Genomic DNA, 23,667 nt, shown 5'->3' on the forward strand with positions numbered 1-23,667 from the left:
GTCCAAATACTTCATGCTCGATTAAAACATACAATTACATGATCTGATGTATTGCTGCAGCTATTGCTCATATAGATTTATAAATTCCCGCATTAATGCATTGATATAAACAAGAGACGAATTTATAGACAGCCAAACAATCTAAATGTGGTTTGATTTATTGGGTCAAATATCGTTTTCAAAGCAACTGATTGCCATCATCATCTTGTAGACTTGTGCTAACAAAAAAGAGCCAACGAGTGTATTTCGCAAGAGAACATACATAGCTCAAAGACCACTTTTGTGAAATCTTTGAGCTAATCATCCATAGTAATACCTCAAAAACAACAAAAAAGTTTTATCATAGTAGTAGCAAGCAGCATGTGAACAACAAACTAACCTAAAGAGAACAGTCATAACCTCTCTAAACATATTATTATACATACAGATTTAAGCATCATCATCGATAATGCGATTAATAAGATGTTCTTCCATCACCCTCATTAATGATATCTTTGAAGGCGGCACCACTTGGGATCATAGGCAGCACATGCTCTTGATGAGGTACAATCACATCCAGCAGGTATGGCCCCGGAGTATCCAACATTTTCTGCATGGCAGCCCTCAACTCGCTCACCTTGGTAACACGGGCAGCAGGAATATCACAGGCTTCAGCGAATTTGAGCATATCGGGGAAGATTTCAGCCTCTTTGGCAGGGTTTCCAAGGTATGTATGCGCTCTATTGGCTTTGTAGAATCTGTCTTCCCATTGAACCACCATACCTAAATGTTGATTGTTTAAGAGCATTATCTTAACAGGCAGGTTTTCCACCCTAATAGTAGCTAATTCTTGCACATTCATGATGAAACTCCCATCCCCATCAATATCGACAACCACTGACTCTGGTCGAGCCACAGCTGCTCCAATGGCAGCTGGTAGCCCAAACCCCATGGCTCCTAAACCACCTGAGGTCAGCCATTGTCGAGGGTTTCGATACTTGTAATGCTGGGCAGCCCACATTTGATGTTGCCCAACACCAGTACTTATAACAGCATCACCATCGGTCAGCTCATCGAGCATCTGAATGGCGTATTGGGGAGGAATAGCCTCACCAAAGGTCTTAAAACTCAATGGAAACTTCTTCTTCTGCTCACCCAACTCCTCCCTCCAACTAGAGTAATCTAAATTCAACTTCCCTTTTCGAGACTCCAAAATCTTATTCATACCCTTCAACGCCAGCTTAACATCAGCACAAATCGACACATGAGGCTGCTTATTCTTCCCAATCTCAGCAGAATCAATATCAATGTGCACAATCTTAGCTCGGCTAGCAAACGCCTCGAGCTTCCCTGTCACACGATCATCAAACCTAACCCCGAAAGCAAGCAGCAAATCCGCCTTATCAACAGCATAATTCGCGTACACAGTCCCGTGCATTCCCAACATATGAAGGGACAATTCATCATTACAAGGGTAAGCTCCTAACCCCATCAAAGTACTAGCCACCGGAATCCCTGTCAATTCGACGAATTTCCTCAATTCCTCACTAGAATTCAAACACCCACCTCCCACATACAACACAGGCTTCTTAGCCTCACTCATCAACCTCACAATCTGCTCAAGAAGCCCTTCCTCATTCGCAGAAAACTTCGATTTTGGCAGCCTAGAAACATACCCACCAAGCTTAATAGGCTGATCCCAATTAGGGACAACCAATTGTTGCTGAATATCTTTAGGAATATCAATCAAAACAGGTCCAGGCCTACCAGAATTAGCTAAATAAAACGCTTCCTTAACAACTCTAGGAATATCCTCAACATCTAAAACCAAATAATTATGCTTAGTGATAGAACGAGTAACCTCAACAATAGGAGTCTCCTGAAATGCATCAGTTCCAATCATTCGGCGAGGCACCTGACCAGTGATCGCAACCAAAGGGACAGAATCAAGCAGCGCATCCGCGAGCCCCGAAACAAGATTAGTAGCACCAGGACCAGAGGTCGCAATGCACACACCCACGCGCCCAGTAGCTCGAGCATAGCCTTCCGCGGCGAAAACTCCACCTTGCTCGTGCCGGGGCAGGACGTTCCTGATAGAACCAGAGCGCGTCAGAGCTTGATGAATCTCCATTGATGCACCACCAGGGTAAGCAAACACATTGGTAACACCTTCACGCTCCAAAGCTTCAACGAGGACATCACAGCCTTTTCTGGGTTCATCAGGGGCAAATCGGGAAACGTAAGATTGGGGGTTTTCATCGGTGAGAGGGGAAGGAACAGCTGTTTGGGTAGCGGATGGCGGCTTTGGGTTAGCGGATTGAGAGGCGGAGATTTGGAGAGGGCGGCGGAGGAAGGAAGATGGTGTTTTGGGGTTAGTGGGAAAAGGGAGGGAGTAAATGGAGGATTGGGGTTTAGGGGTTTTGGAAGAGAGGGTTGGGAAAGGGGAGAAAGAAGGGTTTGAGGAAGTAGCCGCCATTGATGAAGGCATTGAAGGTTGAAGAGAGAGAAATCGAAGAAGAAGAGAAAGGGTGATGACGAGTGTGATCTGGTTTTGTTAATACGGAGTAGGGTTTATTTTTGTAACGAGTGGAGGCGCTCAACTTTTGTTTTCAGCCATGGAAATGAACTAAAGTAGCATTGGGAATTTTTCTTTGAAAAAAAAAAAAAAAAAAAAAAAAAAAAAATAATAATAATAATAATAATAATAATAATAATAATAATAATAATAGTAATAATAATAATACTCTGTAATATTTATAAAAAACACAAATTTTAAAAAAAAAAACCGGTGTTCATTAATTTAATGAATGGCGGAATTTTTGGACAAGCATCAACTGCCAATTTAGTGGGTTTGACACGTGTTTCCTAATGATTGCCAAAATAAAGAAAGAAATAGAACTTTTCTCTCTTCATTCATTCACTATAGCTTTCTCTCTCTTCGTTTTTCTCTCTCTAAAAAGCAAGTAACTGGCGATTTCGAGCGTTTTCTCTCTCATCCATTGTTGATTTTCGAGCTTTTTCTTTCTTCTTTTTCACTGGTGAAGTTGTTATTTGCTTAATTCAGGTTCGTTTACTTATTTTTTTGAGATTTTTGTTAGTTTAAATTGTTTTGATTCTTCGATTTTTAGGTTTTTTGATTTTGATTTTGTTTTTGATTTTCGTAGTGTTGATTCTGCAATGGTGAAGAAGAAGATTACAAAGAAGGCTGTAGATGCTGAAGAAGGTGTGTTTACTTAAATTTTTCATCATTTTTTCAAATTTTTCAATTGAAATTTCGCTTATATATGTCGAATTAGTAGTGCATGTTATTTTTTATAGTTTTCAGTTGATTTTTTATGCATATTATGATAATTGAATTTGAATTATGAAGTTATTATGTTTAATTTTGCTTTATTTTATTGTTCATTGTATATAATTGATTCAAAATTTTGCTTATTATTCTTCAAATTTTGTATGTTAGGTTTTAGTCAGAGAATGCTAATTAAACTGATTATTTGTTTAGGTTTTATGTTTTAGTTAGATTATGTGTATAGTAGGCATATTCGCATTGTGTTTGTGCATCTGTGTTTGATTAACATGCATATATGCATTGCTCATTGTGTTTGAGTAATAGACATGTGTGTCATTTATATGTTTTGACAATGTTCACTTTATGATGTTAAAATGGTGACTTTATGCTGTTAAAAGAGTCACTATATGTTGTTAAATGATTAACTTTTTCAGTTAAAAGGGTCACTTTTTGCAAAAAAAGGGTCACTTTATGCATACAAAAGGGTCACTTTATGCTGTTAAAAAGGTCACTTTATGTTGTTAAAAGGGTCACTTTGTGATGTTAAAAGGGTCACTTTGTGATGTTAAAAGGGTCACTTTATGCTGTGAAAAGAGTCAGTGTATGTTGTTAAATGAATAACTTTTTCAGTTAAAAGGGTCACTTTTTGCATATAAAAGGGTCACTTTATGCTGTTAAAAGGGTCACTTTATGCTGTTAAAAGGGTCACTTTATACTGTTAAAAGGGTCACTTTGTGATGTTAAAAGGGTCACTTTGTGCTGTTAAAAGGGTCACTTTATGCATTTAAAAGTGTCATTTGTGCACATTATTCTATATTTTTCCATGAGTAATTTCTGAATTTGTATTTATATTACTTTAATAATTAAATACAGGTGGTTCAATAGGTGGTTATCGTTATAAAAAGCCTACAAAAGGAAAAGGAAAGCCTAAAGAGCCTGCTAAGCCTAAACCAGTACCAAAAAAGACCCAGATAGCTCCTGAGAAGAGCAAAGCAGTATCTAAAAAGGCTGGGAAAATTCCTGAGAGTGACAAACCAGAGTCTGAGAAGGCCAAAATAGTTCCTAAGAAGGCCAAAATTGTACCTAAGAAAGCTAATACAGTGGAAGATTCTGATTATGAAATGCTTTCTGAATCTGATTTTGAATCTTTTTTGTAAGTATACATATTTTTTTATTACATTTTTAATTATATTTTGTTTTTATTTTATATTGTTTTAGTTACATTTTCTTTCTTTTTTTTTTCTATTTAGGGAGCAAAGAAGTATCATTGCAAGATGTAGACCCTATTCATTGGAAATATTGTTGCAGAACTAACAGGCTGTTGAAGAAATTGGTTTTGGAGGTTTATTACATCTTAAATTGAAAACTCTTAATCGTCAAATGCTACCTTGGCTTGTTGAAAACTTCAATGCTGGTAGCTGCATGTTTACCATCGCTACTGGTAAAGAATTTGTTGTTACTAGAAATGATATATGCGATGTGTTTTGCTTGCCTTTGAGTGATATTTGTGTTCCTGAACTTAATAAAAATTCTGAAGATGAAAGTGTAGATAAACGTATCATTCAGGCATGGAGATCTGATTATGGTCTTTCTGGTAAGCAACCTCTTCATTTACCAAAATTGGAGTCTAGGATGGTTGATTTGGTTGATGGAGGGGAAGAATTTAAGAGGTGTTTTGTTCTTCAAGCTATGTCTAGCTTTTTAGCTCCTACTACTAATAGGACTGTTTCATTGAAGTTGCTGAAAGCTGTTGAAAAAGTTGATGAAATTAAAACTTTTGATTGGTGTTCATATGTTTTAAAAAAGTTAAAGAAGGCTGTTCAGAAGTATAAGGATGATGAAAATGCTCAAAATGTTAGTGGTTGTTTGCTGGCTTTGCAAATTATGTATTTTCATCGTCTAAATTTTCAAGGTGAAAAGGAAAGTAGTACTCTTCCTTTAATTCAACATTGGACGGATGGAAAGATTAAGAAGCGAATTAAGTTAGAGATCAAAGCTGGTGGTTATGGGCAGGGACCATTGGATACTATTACATATCCTGTGTCACAGCTTAATTTTAGGGGAACTGTTTTTAAGCCAGCTCCTACTTTGGGTCATGATAAGGGTCCTTCTACAAGTGGTACCACTGGTCGCATTGTTGCATTTGAGCTTCCAGAAGGTATTATGACCGATGAAGAAATTAAAAAAATTTCAACTGATGTAAGTGTTCTGTTTTCTTATATGTTTAGTTATTATTGCTTTTTGTTTACAAAAGTTATCCTTTTTGTGTACAAAAGTTATCCTTTTTGTGTACAAAAGTTACCCTTTTTGTGTACAAAAGTTACCCTTTTTTGTGTACAAAAGTTACCCTTTTGTGTACAAAAGTTACCCTTTTTGTGTACCAAAGTTACCCTTTATTTGCACCGAAGTTACCCTTTATATGCATTAAAGTTATCTTCAATATTAAGTTAAAAGGGTTACTTTATTCATACAAAAGGGTAACTTTTTTCATTTAAAAGGGTCAGTTTATGCATTTAAAAGGGTCACTTTTAGCATATATTTAGATTTCCTACTTATTTTATTATTTTTATTTGTAACATTTTTTTTTTCATTGTTCATATGTTTGTAGGTTGTTCAAGAAACGTTTCTTTTGTTTAAAAGAAATATGGATGTTTTATTATTTGTTCAGTCAACTGGTTTTCAAACCTTGAATGATCTGATTACTTCTCGCAGAAGTGTTTCATTATCTTCTGATGATTTTGTTTCAGTTTCTCAAACTGAACTGCTACTATCTGATCCTCATTATTTGAAGATTTTAGATGGTTTAATTGATGAGTGTAATAAAATGAAGTCTGTACATGATATGTTTCGCGGTTTTTATGAACCTACAGAAGGTAACAAAGATTTTGTTCCTGAAAAAGAACCTGCACAAGGTTTCAATGAAAATATTCCTAAGGATGATGACAATGGTCATGGAAAAATAGTTAATGAAGGCTTTAATGGTTCTGGACCTTCTGCTATCATTCGTCCTACTCAAAATATTCCTGTCGGGCATATTGATCAAAATGAACCTCCTCGACTCAGAGCAAATAAATCTCTATGCTCTCTGGACTGTGGACATGTAGGTGTGCAGGTGCCTTTTGTAACTCTTTTTGTAAAGAGCAATGCTCGGATTTTCAAGAATTTGCCTCAGTTACATTTGGAAATTCTCGATTATTGTTTGCTGAAGGATGTTTCAATGGATAGGAAGTTAAGTGTCCTTTTTTATTATAATTATTTTTTTATCTGTTTTTTTTCTTATATTTTTTTTTTAATGCTGATCTTATTTTTTATTGTTTCAGTGAGAGCCTTGTTACTTTTGGAATGAACTTTTTAATTCCAAGAGAAGACATGGTGTCCCTTGTTGCTCCACTCAGGATTTGATGGTGCGTTATTGCTTGCTTCTGTCTGTATTTGAATGAGAAAGCATGTTTTCAGGCTACTGGTCCTCGAAAATTCTTCTTCGGTGTTAGGCAGAGTGTAAGTTATTTCATTCCTTTTTTTATATCTTAACACATTTACTTTATATATATATTATTGAGATCTTATACTTTAATAGTTTTCATTCTTGCATGTTTGTGACAATATTGGCAAAGGTAACATATCTAGTGCTGTTAAGGATTTGCACGACATATGGGAAGGTTGGGTTAGCTATGAGAATCCAGAATGTAATATAATGGATGCTGATCTGGTATTTTTATTCTAAACTTAATGTAATAAATTTAAAAGAGTTCTCTTTATGATATACTTTGTTTAAATCTCTTTAATTTTGCTGTTTCAGATCTATTTTCCTGTTCTTATTGAGAATCACTACATTTTGTATGTTATTGATCATACAAAAGAGTTGGTATATTATCTTGACAACATTATCTGGACTGATTCTGCTCTTGTTTATACAAAAGAATTGTGTTCAAAGATGGTATGTTTATGTTTGTTTTTTTTGTTATGTTACTGTTGATTCATTGTTTCCATTTTAACTTTTTTGATTTTAATGTATTCTAAACTTTTATATTTTATGTCAGTGTGTTCAAATGGGTGCTTTTCTTGGCAAAAGAAATCATCCAAAGAGTTCTCAGCTACCTTCTTATGGTTTTGAAGTTGTTGAGTTGGAATGGAGAAAAGAAAAAGTTGACAATTTGGACTGTGGGGTCTTTGTCATGTATCACATGCTCCATTTTGTTGGTGAATCGTTCAAATTAAATGATCTCAAAACAGTAATTATCTATATAGTTTCTGTAGTTTTTTCCTTTCTAATGCTTTTATTAATTACATATTGATAATAAATATTTTTTTTGCTGTTTTGAGATTAATGGAAGGAAATTTTTACGAGGAGAGATCTGTACCACACTGGTACTGTGTGATTTGAATGAATCTAGGAACGATGTGTTGTCAGAATTACACAAGTTCAATGAGAAGAAGAAAGATCCTGCTTATGTCAATGGAATTGAAGAAAGATTAAAGGCTGCAATTGCTGCAAAGAAGAAGAGAGAAACTGAAGAAAGAAAAATGGCAGCAGAAGCAGAAGCAAAGGCAGAGGGAGAAGAGGAAAAGAACAAAGGAAAAAGGGCAAAAAAAGCAGGCAAAAAAGTTTACTCCTTCTAAATAGTGAAATAATTGATAGTTGTTAGCTGATTAGTTCAGGGGATTTTTTTAACAATGAAAAAACTTAATGTATGTGCATACATTAAGTTTAATGATGTAATTAAACTTAGTTTAAAGTCTTTAGTTGTTTTTGGAATACTGATGTATGTGAATACATAAAGTAATTAAAAGGTTTATTTTTATGTTTTTTATGGGGTAACTTTTATGCAGAAAAGGGTAACTTTTATTTATAGAAAGGGTAAATTTTATTTATAGAAAGGGTAACTTTTAAGCAAGAAAAAGGTAGATTTTATTGTTAGAAATGGTAATTTTAGCAATGAAAAGGGTCACTTTTATGTAGAAAAAGGGTCACTTCTATTCATGAAAAAGGACACTTTTTTCTGTAAAATAAAAGGGTCAGGGGTTTTATGCATGAAAAGGATAACTTTTAGTGATAAAAAGGGTAACTTTTATTAACAGAAAGGGTAACTATTACCAAAGAAAAGGTTGATTTAGTGGATAGAAAGGATAACTTTTATGCATGAAAAGGGTCACTTTCATGCATAAAAAGGTTTACTTTGTAGCATAAAAAGGGTTACTTTTGTGGGTAGAAATAATAAGTTTATACATGATAAGGTATACTTTTGTGGGTAGATAGTGTAACTTTTATGCATGAAAAGGGTAACTTTTATTGATAAAAGGGTTAACTTTTATTAACAGAAAGGGTAACTATTGCCAAAGAAAAGGTTGATTTAGTGGATAGAAAGGATAACTTTTATGCATGAAAAGGGTCACTTTTATGCATGAAAAGGGTCACTTTTATGCATGAAAAGGGTTACTTTTATACGTTAAAAGGGTAACATAAGTTGATGTGTTCCAATAATTAAACATGTGCTAATAAAAGTGTCAATCACATTTTCATTAAACTAGTCATAGAGTAAAAAAACAAAAGAAAAATAGTTTAACAATACAAGGTATATTAATTTCGAAAAAAAAAAAAATGTTCTAAAAAAGATCTTAAAAGAGTCGTAAGTTAGGTGTCTTTGATCCAAATTCTGAATTTGGAGGTGGCAGTGCTGGTTTTCTTTTTCTCTTGCTTTTTTCAAGTCCTCCTTTTTCTCTCTTGCTTCTTCCTTTTGTTACACCCCTTTTAGTTACAAGAATTATTGGTACACATGTGCTTGTACTCGATGCTGAAGAAGTGTCAGTATTGCTTTGAGTGTTGTCTGCCACATCAGGAATGTTAGAAGCAGCTTCTGCACTTTCTTTCTGAGCAGCACTAGCAAGTAAGTCTTCCACCATTTTAAGACTGTTTCTGAATCTTTCTTCCATAAATGCTCTTGTCTCTTCATTTTCTTGACTTTTTAAGATTAGATTGTAGTATTTCCTCATCATTGTTTGCCTCCATGGAATATATTGCTGTTTAGGATCCTGATTCTTCAACCTATCCCATGCCTCTGTTTTTGCTAACTTAGTCCATCTTTTTGAAACATACTTGTCTGGTATTCTTGTTACCGAATGCAAATGTAGAATTCTAATGCAATGATAACATAACCATCCAGATGCTTCAAAGTTTTTGCAAGTACACCATACAGTTTGGCTCTCTTGTATATAGTTTACTTGATGTGCAGACCATGGCTTGTCTTCTAGTGTTACTTGATAAAGTAGGCATTCTTCATTACTGCCTAACATTTGAACAGTTGTTGCCATAGAGTATCCAAACTCCTCTTCAAAAGTTCTAAAAAGTGATAAAGTGAAAACCTGTACATCAAAATCATGTAGCTTCATTTAAATTGCCATATATTAGGTGTAATTTATGTACTTGTCAGTTAACTTTTTACCTGTGCAGCATGCTTTAACATTCCAGATAGAGGCAATGAAGTGAATGCTATTGACTTGCTACAGGTAAACTCATCATATTTCTCTGTGCTTCTCCAACGATTAGTTGTCTTCTTAAATATGGTATAAAATTCTGTCAAAGTAGTTGCTTTACTTGCTCTGAATCCTATGGCATAATTAGTGCTTTCACTCCTTTCTGACGATAAGATCCCTGCTGAAAAGAAATCTCTACAAAGGGCAGGACACCATTTGTCTTTCAACTCATACACTCTTTTGTACCAAGAGTGTTCTGTCAACTCATATTTTTGCAACATTGCTTGCCACTTTGCTTCGAATTCTTGTTCTGTCACACACATCTTTAAGCACTGGTTGAATGCAAATTTGAATTCTTTGTCTTTTTTAAGAGCTCCAAATTTGGTTATGGCATTTTGCTCCAAATGCCATATACAAAGTCTATGTCTTGTATTAGGAATCACCTGCATTGAAAATAAAGGGGTCACTTTATGCTGTTAAAAGGGTTACTTTATGCACTAAAAAGGGTAACTTTTTGCAGCTAAAAGGGTTCTTTATGTGAAAAAGGAAAACTTTATTGTCATAGCTCAAATCTGTAAGATGTCAATATAAATCTTTTACCTCCAGTATAGCATTTGCCATTGCTTGGTCCTGGTCAGTGAATATTGAAGTTGGTTTTCTATCCTCCATATCTTTGAAGAAGGTTTGTAGTAACCACACAAATGAATCTGTCGTTTCATCCCCAATAAAAGCACAAGCAAACATACAATTATGCCAATGGTTATTTACGCCAACAAATGGAGCACATATAAGATTATATCAGTTGGTTCTGTATGTTGTATCAAAGACAAGAACATCTCCATATATCCTATAGTCTTCTAGCATCATTGAATCTCCCCAAAAGATATTGCAAATTCTTCCTTCTTTGTCAAACTTCACTCTAAAAAAGAAGTTTGGATCCTCTGATTGTTCCTGACTTAAAATGTTCACTAAAGTTTGAGCATCTCCAGCCTCAATTTGTTCCATTCTTAACCTTGAGCAGAAATTCAGGTGATCTACAACACTATGGCCTATATTCTGTTCTCCTCCAGCCTCTGTAGACATGTAATTGTAAGTGTCCATTGTAGTTAGACCCGAAGATTTCATTGTTTTGATTGTTACAACTTTTTCCTCTGTCATTTTTCTTTCAGAACGATGCAAATAATGCCACTGTGGCTTTGTTAGCTCGTGGTTATGCTGAATAACATGAGCCACCACCTCAAACTGTCCTTCTTTATTCACTTTTGCTCTTATGCATGCCTTGCAATTTGATCTTGTAATGGATACTTGTCTTGGCTTTCTTGTTTTTACATTTACATCCTCTTCATTAACCATTTCAACTAACTTTGTTTTCTTCTGACCTGAATGTCTCTTTCCCTCAGCAGAACACACATAGTTTTTCTCAGTTACTATTTTTGTGTGTTGTTTGAATCTAGTTGTATGTTTTCTTATTGAAAACCCTAGTATAGCAGCATGTTTTTCATACAATTCCAAAATTTCTTCAAAAGTTTCTCTTACCACACCAACAAATGATCCTCTAAGATCTAAACCATAAGCATCAATTGGATTTGTATCTGTTATTTAATACAAACAAATCAGATAATAACCACAGACAACATAAAAAAAAGGGTAACATTCGTTTGAAAATAGGGTAACTTTTATGCATGAAAAAAGGTAACATTTAGGCATTGAAAGGGTTACTTTTTGCATACAATCTGAATTTTCAGCATACAATCTGAGTGTAACATTTGAGCATAAATAGGGTAACTTTTATGCATGAAAAAGGTAACATTTAGGCATTCAAAGGGTTACTTTTTGCATACAATCTGAATTTTCAGCATACAATCTGAGTGTAACATTTGAGCATAAATAGGGTCACTTTTAAGCATGAAAAGGGTAACATTTAGGCATTCAAAGGGTTACTTTTTGCATGCAATCTAAAAAGTTATACATTCAATCTGAGGGTAACATTTAGGCATAAGTATGGTCACGTTTATGCATGAAAAGGGTAACAATTATGTATTCAAAGGGTTACTTTTTGCATACAATCTCAAAAATTCATAGAAATTACCTTCAGTTGCATCTAATTTGGTTGTTTATTCTGAATTTGAATCAATTGATTTATCAGGAACCACTTGATTTTCTGCATTGTGAATTGCGTCTTCTGCATTCTCAATTGCTTCATCTGCATTATCGATTGCTTCATCTGCATTGTCTGGACTGTTGAATATTGGTACGAATTCATCTCCAAAACAATTAGTTTCTTCTTCTTCTATAATCGATCGATTTAAATCGATTTCAAATTCAGTCTCAATTTGCCTCTGTTTTTGTAGCAATTCGTGAATGAGATTGCTGCAATTTGTTGTATCGAAAGTCGAATTCTCCATTGATGATCGAATTCTGCAATTTGTAAGTTTTCTCACTTTCTTTGTCCTTAATTGATGATCGAATTCTTCTATTTGTGCGTTTTCTCACCTTTTTTCTCCTCGATTGATGATCGATTTCTGCAATTTTTGCGTTTTCTAACCTTTTTTCTCCTCGATTGATGATCGTTTTCTGCAATTTTTGCGATTTCTCACTTTCTCTCTCCTCAATGGATGATTGATCATAGCTGCGTTTTCTCACTTTCTCTCTCCTCCATTGTTGTTCTGCGTTTTTTTGATTTTTAGGTATTTGAAATTCTGCGATTTTTTTTTAAAAAAAAAGCACGTGCGAAAACCCGATGTACAGTAAAAATACTATACACCGGGTACATGCAAATGGGATTGTATAAAAAAAGACTTTGGGGTTAGAAATATTTTTGTCGTGTCATAAATATTTTGATTCGAATCCATATTATCTCATTTGAAAATCCAAGAAATTATTTGCAAATCTATGCATATGTATGGTTTGATTTATCATGTAGTATCAAAAAATACTCGGTGTAGTATTGTACAAAGTATATTTTAATTAAAAAAATAAACCAAAAAGAAAAAATTCTCTCTCCTCTCATCTCATCTCCTCTTCTCCTCTCTTCTAGGGTTTCTCCAAAATCTTGGTCGTTTAGGCCGGAAATAGTCTAATTTCCGAAGATATTCGTTTTGCAATTTGAATTTAAATAAATCTACACAAGTAGTGTAGATATTCGTCCGTCTCCCTATGGTGGAGTCGTTAGTTTAGTTGTTTGTTTTTGTTTAGAGTTTGTTTGTGTGTTATGGTTCATCAAAAAATTAATCATCTTTTGCCCTATTGTCAGTTCTTTGGTAAAGATTTGTTCGGGGTCGCAACGGTTGTCAAATTTTCAAATGCGCTCTGGCGAATCAGATGAGAATCATCCTTACGCCTACATCAAATCGTTAGACCGTCTCTCCGAAAAGGCTGTATATTCCAGCGATGTGTGTGAGAGATGTACCACAGTGCAAGATCTTTTCAACGATTGTAGCTCTGATGAAGGAAAACCTAATTTGATTCAATTTTATGTATTTGTTAATTTAGATTTCATTTGTAGATGCCGGATTGCTTTTTATTAATGAATTGTTGTTTTTTTTTTTTTTTAAAGTATATTTTAATTATGAATTCATAAGAGTTTAGGTTTGTCTCTTAAAAAATAAATCAATAAATAAATAAATAAATAGAATTTACGTTTGTCATTAACTATATGGTCAAAATATTAGCGCAGATTATGAAGGTCTCTACTTAGAAATATGCAAATACATCGAAAATCACTACTCATATCAACTTAAAGAGATGGGATGTCGACTATGTCAAATATGCAATTTAGTTATGAATTTTATTATAAAGTTATGTTTATATCTAAATTTGTGGTTTACAAATATTTATTATTACTATAGATGTCGTATGACTATTCATTAATGATATTTGCAACAAAAAAAACTATTTATTAATGATATTATTTCTTCCCGTAAAAAAATAAATAAATAAATAAATAAATAAATTTTGAATTACAATTCTCATTTTCCTATCACATTACATGTTAGTTCATTTTAAATCGATAACTAGTGATTTTTCAAGACGACTCCTCTTGTTATCTTTTTCTTAATTTAATGTTTAAAGGAAAAATTAACAACATGACATGATAAATGAGAAATCAACATTGATAAACATGATATGTTGATCTAAGGGTAGTATAATACCTTTAGTTGAGTTGTAAGGAGCATTTACATAAATTTACAAAACAAAAAGTATACATTGTTTAAGAGTGATAGAGAAAATTCTTTTTTTTTTTTTTTTTTTTTTTTGGCCAAGCTCCGGCTTCAATGGAAAGGTATCAACAAAATTTATACCTTTCCACATATATATATATATATATATATATATATATATATATAAATATATATATATATATATATATATATATATATATTAGGGTAATGCTACATGCAGCTCAAAGGGTTGCATATAAGTATTTAATATACTTCACTTTTTAATATTAAGTTGGGAATATATCAACAATTCACGAGTAAAATAAATATTTATTTATCGTCAAATTTTTCATTTTTTGCTTTTTTTTAAGGGAAAAAAGGCTAAAAATGGAAAAATTGACAATAAATTAAAATTTATTTTACTCGTGAATTGTCGATATAGGGCTGCATATATCTTTTTCCTTAATTGATTATAGTTTTAATGCATATCATTTTTCGAAAATATCAAGCTTAACACTAGTAGAAAAAATGTTATTTGTAACTGGCGAAATTGACTTTTTGTAACTGGCATTGTTGGTTGCGAATGCCACCGTTACAACTAATGAAAATTATTCGTAACCGGCTAATGTTAGTTACAAATAATGTACTATTCGTAACTGGCTTAAACTAACGCCACTTACAAATAGGCTATTTTCCAAGTTAGAAAACTTACTATTTGTAACTGGCGTTAAGTTACGCCGATTACAAATAGAATATTATTTGTAACTGGCATAGCCTAACGCCAGTTACGAATAGTGTTTTTATTATGAAATAAATAAATAAAATGGTAACAGTAGCAAATAGCAAATTCCTCTACTGCCACCACCCATACACTACATTTATATTTTTTTAACTTAAAGACCATTTATTGTTAATAAACTTTTATAAAATACAATAACTATCAATCTAACCAATACAAGACCAACTTTAAATGACATCTTGTAAATTATATTGAATTGATGTACTTGTAAATTACAAATTTTTATCTCACAATTCACAATAAACAATACTCTAATGCTAACAAAAGCTAGTCAGTTAATTGATACAATGGTCAACCTTCAAATTTTGCTAATTTTGTCGATTGTCTCTGTCTGCTTCATAAATTTGACTCTTATGTATAGGATAACAGCTGTTCACACTAAGCACTTGAAATTGCAGCAGAATTCTGCATGGCAAAAAAATATAAACATAAAAAAGCCAAAATTAAAAAAAAAAAGTTGTTTCAGACAGTCACCAGTGAACTCTTCCAACATGGTCAATGCACAAATTGAGTGGATATAAAAGAAAATAAGCATCAAAACTCACTTGAAAAACTTCAGTCACTTATTAGACAAAACTAGTCAAATAAATTCAACACATAAATCAAAACCAGTAATATCACTTATTAGACAAAACTAGTCACAAATAAATTCAATAGAGAAATCAAAACCCCACATATAAAATACAACAAAACATAGGGTAGCAGATGCTTGGTGCCTAAACTAGCTCAATTTTCAGTTTCTTAGGTGTCTTAACTAGCATAATCTATTTTTCTGAACTAGCAGGTGGTCAATGTTTTGCCACTTATAGTTGTAGAAATATCCAAGATAAGTGAGCTTTTTAAATTGCATACCTGATGAGCCTGCATCATTACAAGTAATATATGATCCCCGACCATTGCAAAACAAATGAGCCTACAATCATTGGAAGCAAATAATGAGCCTGCACCAATAAATGTGTGACTCTGAGGAAGCTATGTACCACGTGACTTATAATTGTAAATTACCAAAAGAGCTTCAGAACAGCAGCCATGTGACCAATAATTGTAAATATACAACCTAATTACTAGAGATGCACAAAAATTCAAGGCAATTTATCAAAGCTTAATTGTTATTTCTATATTCCATAAGATAGACACTAGCAGCCCATAGTTTGAGATAAGCCCTGATTCAAACAACACATGATTTGACAGTAAAACCAGGACCCTGACATAGAATAGAATCATGGACAATAATTAATGGATTAAAAGGAAAGCAATAGCCTCTAAATGACATAGTACTTCTAATTATAACACTCCATATTTAGTAAACAAACTTGGACTAAGATTTTAATTATAATCACTAACTTTGCTCTTAAACTCTTAGATATCCAAAACTGTATATATCTTATTCAAAAGTCAGCTGACCCGTCATTGCATAATCTGGTGCACAATAACCATATATACCCATTACCCGAGTCGATACATGAGTATTGCCTCCAACTGGACCCACTTTGGCCAGCCCAAAATCCGACAGTTTAACGTGATAGCCCTTGCCAAGCAAGATATTTGAGCATTTCAAATCATGATATATTACAAGTGGCTCCATCTTGTCATGAAAATATTCTAAGCCCCTAGCCGCCCTAGCGGCTATTTTCATCCTTTTGTTCCAATCAAGAGCCTTCTGCTTATTTCGGAGGTCTGCAGCATTCATTATCAAGGGAATACAAAAAATGCATTAGGATATGAAAAAAAAATTGCTAGAGAAGGACTACTGTAGCAAAAACACACACACACACACACACAGCGGCGCCTATGTACCACGTAGATGGCTTTCCAAGGATCCTAGTGGCATGTACTCATACACCAACAACCTCTGATTACCCTCATCATAGTACCCAATTAATTTCACACGTTTAGGGTGATAAGCTAGACTAAGCGTCACCACTTTAACAACAAATTCCCTGATGCGGCCTGTACTCCATTACGATTAGTTAATTTTTGGATTTTCAATTGTGATAAGACCTATTATATTGTTAGCAACTCTAGACAGGTCTTAATCACAAATTTGCAACCTAAGTTCATATTAATTCTACGTCTAATACACAAATCCCAGTACAAGCAACAATTTCACAATCAAATAAAAAATTTGGCTTAATATTTCTCAAAAGTAATAAAATTACAAAATCAACAACTAACAAACCATTTTTTAGTCACTAATTATCACAAAACAGGACAAAAATTATCCTTGAAAATAAACATGAAATCCTTGAATTGGAGAAAAAAAAAAACATATAAACAAAGATGAACATTAAAAGTAATCTAGTGGAAAGTAAGCAGCCATGCATGTACACTTGCACACTTGTGCACTGTTTTAAAGAGAGGCTTCATAGAAACCTACTTTAAATAAACATTTCTGCTATAATCAAAGCTATATATATACATTAAGATATATGCCATGAGACTAGGCAATTTAACACTCACCATATATCAAAATAAAAGACCATTATATTTTCACCATTAATCGCAACTACTTCACTATCTATCCAAACATCATGGTCCTCAATTCAAACAAGAGATCTGACAGCTACGCAAACTTAAGCGACTTGCAAAATATAAAACAATGTTGTAAAAGATGATCTAAAAGAAACGGAATAAGAAAATCAAGCAAAATACAGTCAACATTGCCTTGTTAAGAGGGAAGTAAGACAGTCATGCAAGGAAAATTCAGCAATAATGATACAGGCTAATTTAGATTAAAAACACTAAATTTGTATCATATGTCAATACTTGAAATTATTCGCCATATGAGCTTTAGTTATGCACTCATGTTTCTCGACTTTTATTTTTCAAATATCAAAGTTTTCCATAAGATAAATAAGATAAGTTTCACTAAAGTTATTAGAATTAGCATCAATATACTACATATATGAGAGATCTGAGTACAGAGATATGAATGGCTCCAAGCTTATATTTTAAATGGATTGTCCAATTCCTACATTTTAAGAAACTAGTAGCAAAATTTGTTTCACAAGAACCAAGAACTATCAATATTTATGAATTCTAATCAGTTAGGTGGTCGAAAATTTTCCTGAGAATTTATCAGATGAAAATTATCTATAAAATAGATAAATTAAGTTTTCAAGCAGGGTGTCTCAAACTCTTTTTTTTTTTTTTTTTTTTTTTTTTTTTTTTTTGACAATAGGGTGTCTCAAACTCTAGATAGGATTTAATCACAAATTTGCAACCCTAGCACAAGCAAAAATTTCTAAATAAACTCAAATTTTGGCTTAAAATTCTTTAAAAACTAACATTTCTAGTCACATGCACTAAAATCTTCAAATTAGAAGCTTGTTCATATTCGCTAATTTTAAATCCCTTAACATAGTGATAATTAAAATTGTAAAATTTCTCATAGAAGTATTTAAAAAAAAAGACACTATATATATCATAATCAAAGATTTTACCTGAATTGAAGAGCCATACCGAATCTTTCAGCCCAGCAAATTGTTCAACAAGACACCGATTTAAGAATTATAAGCTTCAATTTATCAGCTCGAAAATATCGCAACCCAGCATCTCAAATGTAGATCAACTTCTTTAATTCCAGTTTAACATGAACAAGTTTGCAACCGGAAAGTAATAAAACCCCGCCTAGTTTCATTGCAGACAATCTAATCTTTCCGGCATGATTTCCCAATGTCAGCAACATTTTAGTAGTATATTTTGTTTCTTTATTGTTCATTCTCCAAAACAAATCATAATTACAAGGGATACATTGAACCATACCTTAACTTCTGAGAGGAATCAGCTCCCTACGACAACCACCCTCCGATAGCCTCCCCTACAATGGTAGCAAGCCAAATAGGCCTGTTACGAGGATCTATCTTGAGCAGCTGGTCTCATTAACACATGCTAATATAATAGTTAGGATAAAGTCTTAGCTTCTATCATTCATCTAGCCAATAGAAAAGAGGATACTAAACTAAGATTGGTGAGGAACTTATCAATATAAAATGGTGCAATAATTTATCTTGAGAATATTATCTTTGACTTACTATAACTGTAAAGCTTTTATCTAACAAAACTAGCTACTTCTACATGCCACTAAAACAACAATAATTCATTACTATACAATCTAAAATGTCAACCTATTAATGCTGATGCATAGCCACAATTACATTATACTTCTCCCGTTTTATTAGTGGCCTTCATGATTTTCTTAATTAATTTTTTTATGTTCAAAATGAAATGAGGTGTATTGATAAGTTCCCGAGAATGGAACTATAAGCGAATACATTTCTGTATTATGACAAGATATTGATAATTGTTGTGAGCAACTTTTAATAATTGCACAGCATAAGCCTACCTCAAAGGGACAAACCTAGAAAAATCAACAAAAAAACACATCATAATTCATATATACACCATCAAAAGGCGGGACAAACCCAGAAAAATCAACACAAAACATCATAATTCATATATTCACCATCAAATTTAATCACAAAATCAATCAATTTACAAAATTAATACGACAATTTCCCAAAATCTAACTAAAATAGTATACATCAAACCTCATCCCAGCAAAAATACAACAAAAAAACAAAATTTAGGGTGAAAACCAAACTTTCAGCAACAAATTGGTTGTCGCGATTATACCCATTGCTTTAATATTTACACGCACTTAACAGCCAAAAACACCTAAATTAACAACTAAAATCAATGATGAAAAACCAGAAAACCCCAATCAATCAAAAAACATTCAAAACAAGAACAAATTAAAATCACATGCAGTACAACCTCATTTGAGTAAACAATACACAACTAAAATCAACAAAAACAGAATGAACTCAATAACGAAGCAGAAAATGTAGTTGAATCCGAAAACACTAGAGTCAATTAGTTAAATCTAGCTAAACCAAACAAAAAGGAAGAAGAATAGGAGGAAAAAAGGAACCTTAAAATGGTTGAAAACGAAAAACTACGCGCTCAAATAAATGTTCTTTAATCGCGACAACCACCCTCCGATAGCCTCCTCGACAAAATGGGGCTTGCGCTGCAATTCCTCATCATCATCCGGCAATTAGGACGATTCCGAAATGCATGATTGCATAAGCAGAGAGCGCAGGTTGCTCTATGAAAAAATGAGGAATTTTAGAGGTTTTTTAAAGGAAAACTGAGGTTTTTCGAAGGAAAATTGAGGTTGTTCTGTGAAAATTAGGGGTAAGTTTGATTAGGAGGAAGGAAGAGTAGAAGTACTTTCTTAAAAAAAAAAATAGAAAAAAGAAAACACGGAAAATGAGTGTTGTGCAGTTATGCAATTGTGCAGAATAGCAATTGTAACTGAACTTAATAAAGTCCATTATAATTAATATAGTCAACAAATTTGACCTATTAGTTGTAACTAGCTTTTTCTATGTCCATTACTAATAGTTGGTCATTCTATCTTTAAACTACTTTTTGTAACTAACCTTGGATATGCCAGTTACTAATACTAATTTATTTATAACCCGCACTAACAATGTCAGTTACGAATACCCTTGTAGTAACTAACACAACTTATGCTAGTTACAAATAGAGCGTTACAAATAGCATTGGTTTTTTTTTTTGAAAGATTCAAATGAGTTTTTAAATAACCCAAGTTTTAAAAACATTTTTCCTAGTTAGCCCAAAGTAAAAATAAGAATCTTCCTAGTTAAGCCCAAAAGGTACCAAAACCCAATCTTATCAAGATCAGGGAATTAATCAACTAAAAGCCCATCTTTATAAAACTTTTTTTTTGAACGGATCTTTATAAAACTTTAAAACCCTCTTACTACTCCTATTCTACGAACTACGCTTCAACCTAAATGAACAAAAAAAAAAAAAAAAACCTGAAGCAACTCTCTCACATGCACGGGTGGCACGACCAAGAAGCCCGACGGCCCAACCAGTCAACCGTATCGACAGCCGGAAGCCACCTCGGTACCCTCTCTACTCTTTCCTCCTTTAATTTGTTCCTTCTTATTACTCCATGTTTCAAATTAAGATTTAAAGTTTATGTTTGTTTTTATTTATGTTATTGATTTCAATGATCTTAACTCTTAAGCATGTTTAAATCTTATAAAACCAAGCGAAATTATCAAGATCATTAATTGTAATACATGGTTTAAATTTTCAGATTTTATTGTTTATAATATAGGATTTAAAAGTAGGTTAAATTTTGTTTTAGGGTTTAGAATGAGTTAACTAATCTTATTTTATAGTTATGATGATGTGTTGAAACTTTATTATTTGTGGTTGATATTTATTTGTAGATCATAAATTTATGAATTTGGGCTTAAACTAATCATGTTTTCATGTTTTTAGGGTTTTATTTTTAATAGTCACGGGTTATAATTAAGGATAGGACAAAAATTTAAAAAAAAATACAAATTATATTTACAAAAAAATATTAACAAAAAAATATTAACAAATTATATTAACAAAAAAATATTAACAAAAGTACTTTGTAAATGCGGATAACTTATAATAAAACAAAAAATATATTCACAAAAAAAACCATTAAAAAAATTGATTACAAATACAAAATTAAGTCTTGATTCCCTTAAAAAAAAGTCTTGAAATATTGTGCTGAATGAATATAAGTCTTCAATCTGATTGTCCACACATTTCTTGTTTCATGTAATAGAGTTCTTCCTCTCATCTTACTTGTAAAACAAATGATGATATCATCATTTTCAATATCAGTTTCATTTAGTATGAAAGTGAATGTATTCATAAAAGGTTCAAAATTCCTCTTAAAAGTAGTCTTTAAATTCATGGTCTTAATTCTTAAATAACATATTTTGTCATTATGTAAGGGTGTATTTTCTTAATATATGAATAAAGAGTATGGTTACATTATTTGTCATGGCATGAATACTTGATATTAGATAATTGATAATCCTCACAACATATTGGTCTAACCAAAGATTATTAAGATAATGTATTTGTAGTGACACCAATTTTACATTGATTCTAAATTTGTTATAATTAATATGATATAGTTAAGTTTAATGATGCGTAAAGTAGGTTAATATATTTTTTTTTGAAAAATAAAAAAATGTTAAAATACCTTGGCCTACTCAAGGAGGGTCACATTCCACGTACATTACAATTCTCCTTGAGTGTCGAGCGCATGGTTTATACCAAATAGGCATAGAAGAATTAATGGATAACAATTTTGCTAGTACTCGAATTTATTTTAACTAAAAATAAATCAACAAAAATTAAACACCTCATGTATAAGATAATGTCAAATGAATAATAGTCGATATACATACATTATGCAAAGTTAAAAATCGATTCAACTTGATCCTTTTAGCATTACTAGGGCAGCCAACACGCGTTGACTGTCCCTTTCTTGTTGTTTGTATTAGGTTGTATTTAAACTCTTCATGACATTGGATTTTTAAGGAAAGTAGTTAATTAAATTAATGGAATGCGTATATTGGGTTGTGTTTAAACTTTTCGTATTTCATACACAACTAATTCAGTTGTTTACAACTTTTCCTCATGAAACATCTATGCAAATATTTAACAGTGCAATATTGCAAAAACATCTACAAACTTAATTAGGAATAGATTAAATACAATTAAAAAAATCATAGAGCACATATTATATACTAACAGAAGTAATTTAATATTGCATATGCATATAATAATGGAAAGGTTTTCTGGAGCATATACTATATGCAAGTATATGCTCTCACCCAACCTAGTAATTACTCTATATAAATTATATTAGTTTAACTATATGAAACTATAAAAGAGAAATAATTACACCCAACCCGCATAAACATTAACATTCATGCAATTAGAGAAAATATAGTATCATCTTTCATTTGCAACTTTCTTCCAAAAACGTGGATTTGGTATGCAGTATAAAAAACTTTATGCAACCCCAATTGTAGCCTTTAAACTCTAGATAATTCCCTTCACTTCCTTCTTGATTTTTTTTTTCCTTTTTCACCATATGTAGTTAGTTTGGTTTCCTTTCTTCCTAGTACATATACTTCGACAAAATCATCAAATTCATTTCATTAGTCTCAATCACTACTAGAAAACAACCAAATTACGACGGAAACACCTCGTTTTTCGTCGGAAAACCCATTTCCGACGGAAATCCGTCGGAACTGGTTGTCGCAATATACTTTGTCGGAAAAACGCATTTTTTCGTCGGAAATTCCGTCGGAAAAGCGGTTCCGATGGAAACCAGTCTGTCTGAAGAGGTTTTCGGGCCTAGGAAAGTCCGTCGGAAATTTCCGACGGATATTATTCTGCCGGAAAATCCCGACGGAAATTCCGTTGGAAAACTCAATTAAAAAAACAAAAAAAAACTGCACCCACCCAAAACCACCAGCCCCCACCCCAGAACCACCAACCCGTTCTTATCCCACCACCACCGACACTACCACACCATTATTGAACCCCAAAAAATGAAAATAAATCCCGAAAACACCCAAAAAACGAAAATTAAACACCAAAAAACGAAAATTAAACCCGACGAAACGAAAATCAACCCCAACGAAATGAAAATCCACCTCCAGAAATTTGAAAATTAACACCACAAAACGAAAATTAGCCCAAAAATTTTAAATTAACAATGAAATCGAAAAAATCCACACAATTATCTAATAAAATTCATAAATTAACATAACAATTATAAAAATATACAATTATTCAATAAAATTCACAAATTAACATAACAATTACAAAGAAATTAACTAGATATACAATCTAACCTAAATTAAAACTAGATCTACAAAACAAAAACCTTGAAAGTTGCGTCGTTGTTGTTGTTGTTGCGTTGTTGCGGCCGATGTTGGTGGTGGTTGACGTTGTAGCGTTGTTGATGTTGTTGCGGTCGATGTTGGAGGTGGTTTGGTGGTGGTTGATGGAGAAGATGGAGGATTGGTTGTTGAGGGAGAAGATGGAGGATTGGTGGCTGAGGGAGGATTGTTGTTGGTTGC

At 32.8% G+C, this 23,667-nt stretch overlaps 4 protein-coding genes and 1 long non-coding RNA gene across 7 annotated transcripts; 1 reads left to right on the plus strand and 4 right to left on the minus strand.

Moving 5' to 3' along the window:
* Positions 1 to 148: 148 nt before the first annotated feature.
* On the minus strand, positions 149 to 2,593 carry LOC110703956 (acetolactate synthase 1, chloroplastic-like). Its single transcript, XM_021881759.1, has one exon. It carries the CDS (start codon positions 2,465 to 2,467, stop codon positions 455 to 457), a length of 2,013 nt encoding a protein of 670 aa, XP_021737451.1. The 5' UTR covers positions 2,468 to 2,593; the 3' UTR covers positions 149 to 454.
* Positions 2,594 to 2,724: 131 nt separating this feature from the next.
* LOC110703958 (histone H1.4-like) lies at positions 2,725 to 5,531 on the plus strand. Its single transcript, XM_021881760.1, has 2 exons — positions 2,725 to 3,202; positions 4,142 to 5,531. Exons 1-2 carry the CDS (start codon positions 3,157 to 3,159, stop codon positions 4,423 to 4,425), a joined length of 330 nt encoding a protein of 109 aa, XP_021737452.1. The 5' UTR covers positions 2,725 to 3,156; the 3' UTR covers positions 4,426 to 5,531.
* A 3,353-nt stretch (positions 5,532 to 8,884) lies between these two features.
* LOC110703882 (protein FAR-RED IMPAIRED RESPONSE 1-like) lies at positions 8,885 to 10,408 on the minus strand. Its single transcript, XM_021881662.1, has 3 exons — positions 10,340 to 10,408; positions 9,709 to 10,182; positions 8,885 to 9,628 (listed from the first exon to the last, which is right to left on the minus strand). Exons 1-3 carry the CDS (start codon positions 10,406 to 10,408, stop codon positions 8,885 to 8,887), a joined length of 1,287 nt encoding a protein of 428 aa, XP_021737354.1.
* A 129-nt stretch (positions 10,409 to 10,537) lies between these two features.
* On the minus strand, positions 10,538 to 11,505 carry LOC110703883 (protein FAR1-RELATED SEQUENCE 5-like). Its single transcript, XM_021881663.1, has 2 exons — positions 11,490 to 11,505; positions 10,538 to 11,331 (listed from the first exon to the last, which is right to left on the minus strand). Exons 1-2 carry the CDS (start codon positions 11,503 to 11,505, stop codon positions 10,538 to 10,540), a joined length of 810 nt encoding a protein of 269 aa, XP_021737355.1.
* Positions 11,506 to 14,780: 3,275 nt separating this feature from the next.
* On the minus strand, positions 14,781 to 20,200 carry LOC110703959. Of its 3 annotated transcripts, none has more exons than XR_002507828.1 (3): positions 19,632 to 20,200; positions 15,551 to 18,589; positions 14,781 to 15,103 (listed from the first exon to the last, which is right to left on the minus strand). It is a non-coding gene; the product is annotated as an uncharacterized LOC110703959 (long non-coding RNA). The 3 variants fall into 3 exon arrangements; XR_002507827.1 differs by having other exon boundaries at positions 15,551 to 16,375; positions 18,142 to 20,187; XR_002507826.1 differs by having other exon boundaries at positions 15,551 to 20,196.
* Positions 20,201 to 23,667: the final 3,467 nt, after the last annotated feature.

This window comes from Chenopodium quinoa, unplaced genomic scaffold, assembly GCF_001683475.1.
Source record: "Chenopodium quinoa cultivar QQ74 unplaced genomic scaffold, ASM168347v1, whole genome shotgun sequence".
NCBI lineage: Eukaryota > Viridiplantae > Streptophyta > Magnoliopsida > Caryophyllales > Amaranthaceae > Chenopodium > Chenopodium quinoa.

Bases quoted from the DNA above. Each gene is read 5' to 3' on its own strand.
- LOC110703956 (XM_021881759.1), bottom strand. From the start codon at position 2,467: ATGCCTTCATCAATGGCGGCTACTTCCTCAAACCCTTCTTTCTCCCCT.
- LOC110703958 (XM_021881760.1), top strand. From the start codon at position 3,157: ATGGTGAAGAAGAAGATTACAAAGAAGGCTGTAGATGCTGAAGAAG. The intron at 3,203-4,141 runs GTGTGTTTACTT...AATTAAATACAG, and splicing joins GGCTGTAGATGCTGAAGAAG to GTGGTTCAATAGGTGGTTAT.
- LOC110703882 (XM_021881662.1), bottom strand. From the start codon at position 10,408: ATGGAGGATAGAAAACCAACTTCAATATTCACTGACCAGGACCAAGCA. The intron at 10,183-10,339 runs GTAAAAGATTTA...TTTTCAATGCAG, and splicing joins TGGCAAATGCTATACTGGAG to GTGATTCCTAATACAAGACA. The intron at 9,629-9,708 runs GTAAAAAGTTAA...TTTGATGTACAG, and splicing joins TGTTAAAGCATGCTGCACAG to GTTTTCACTTTATCACTTTT.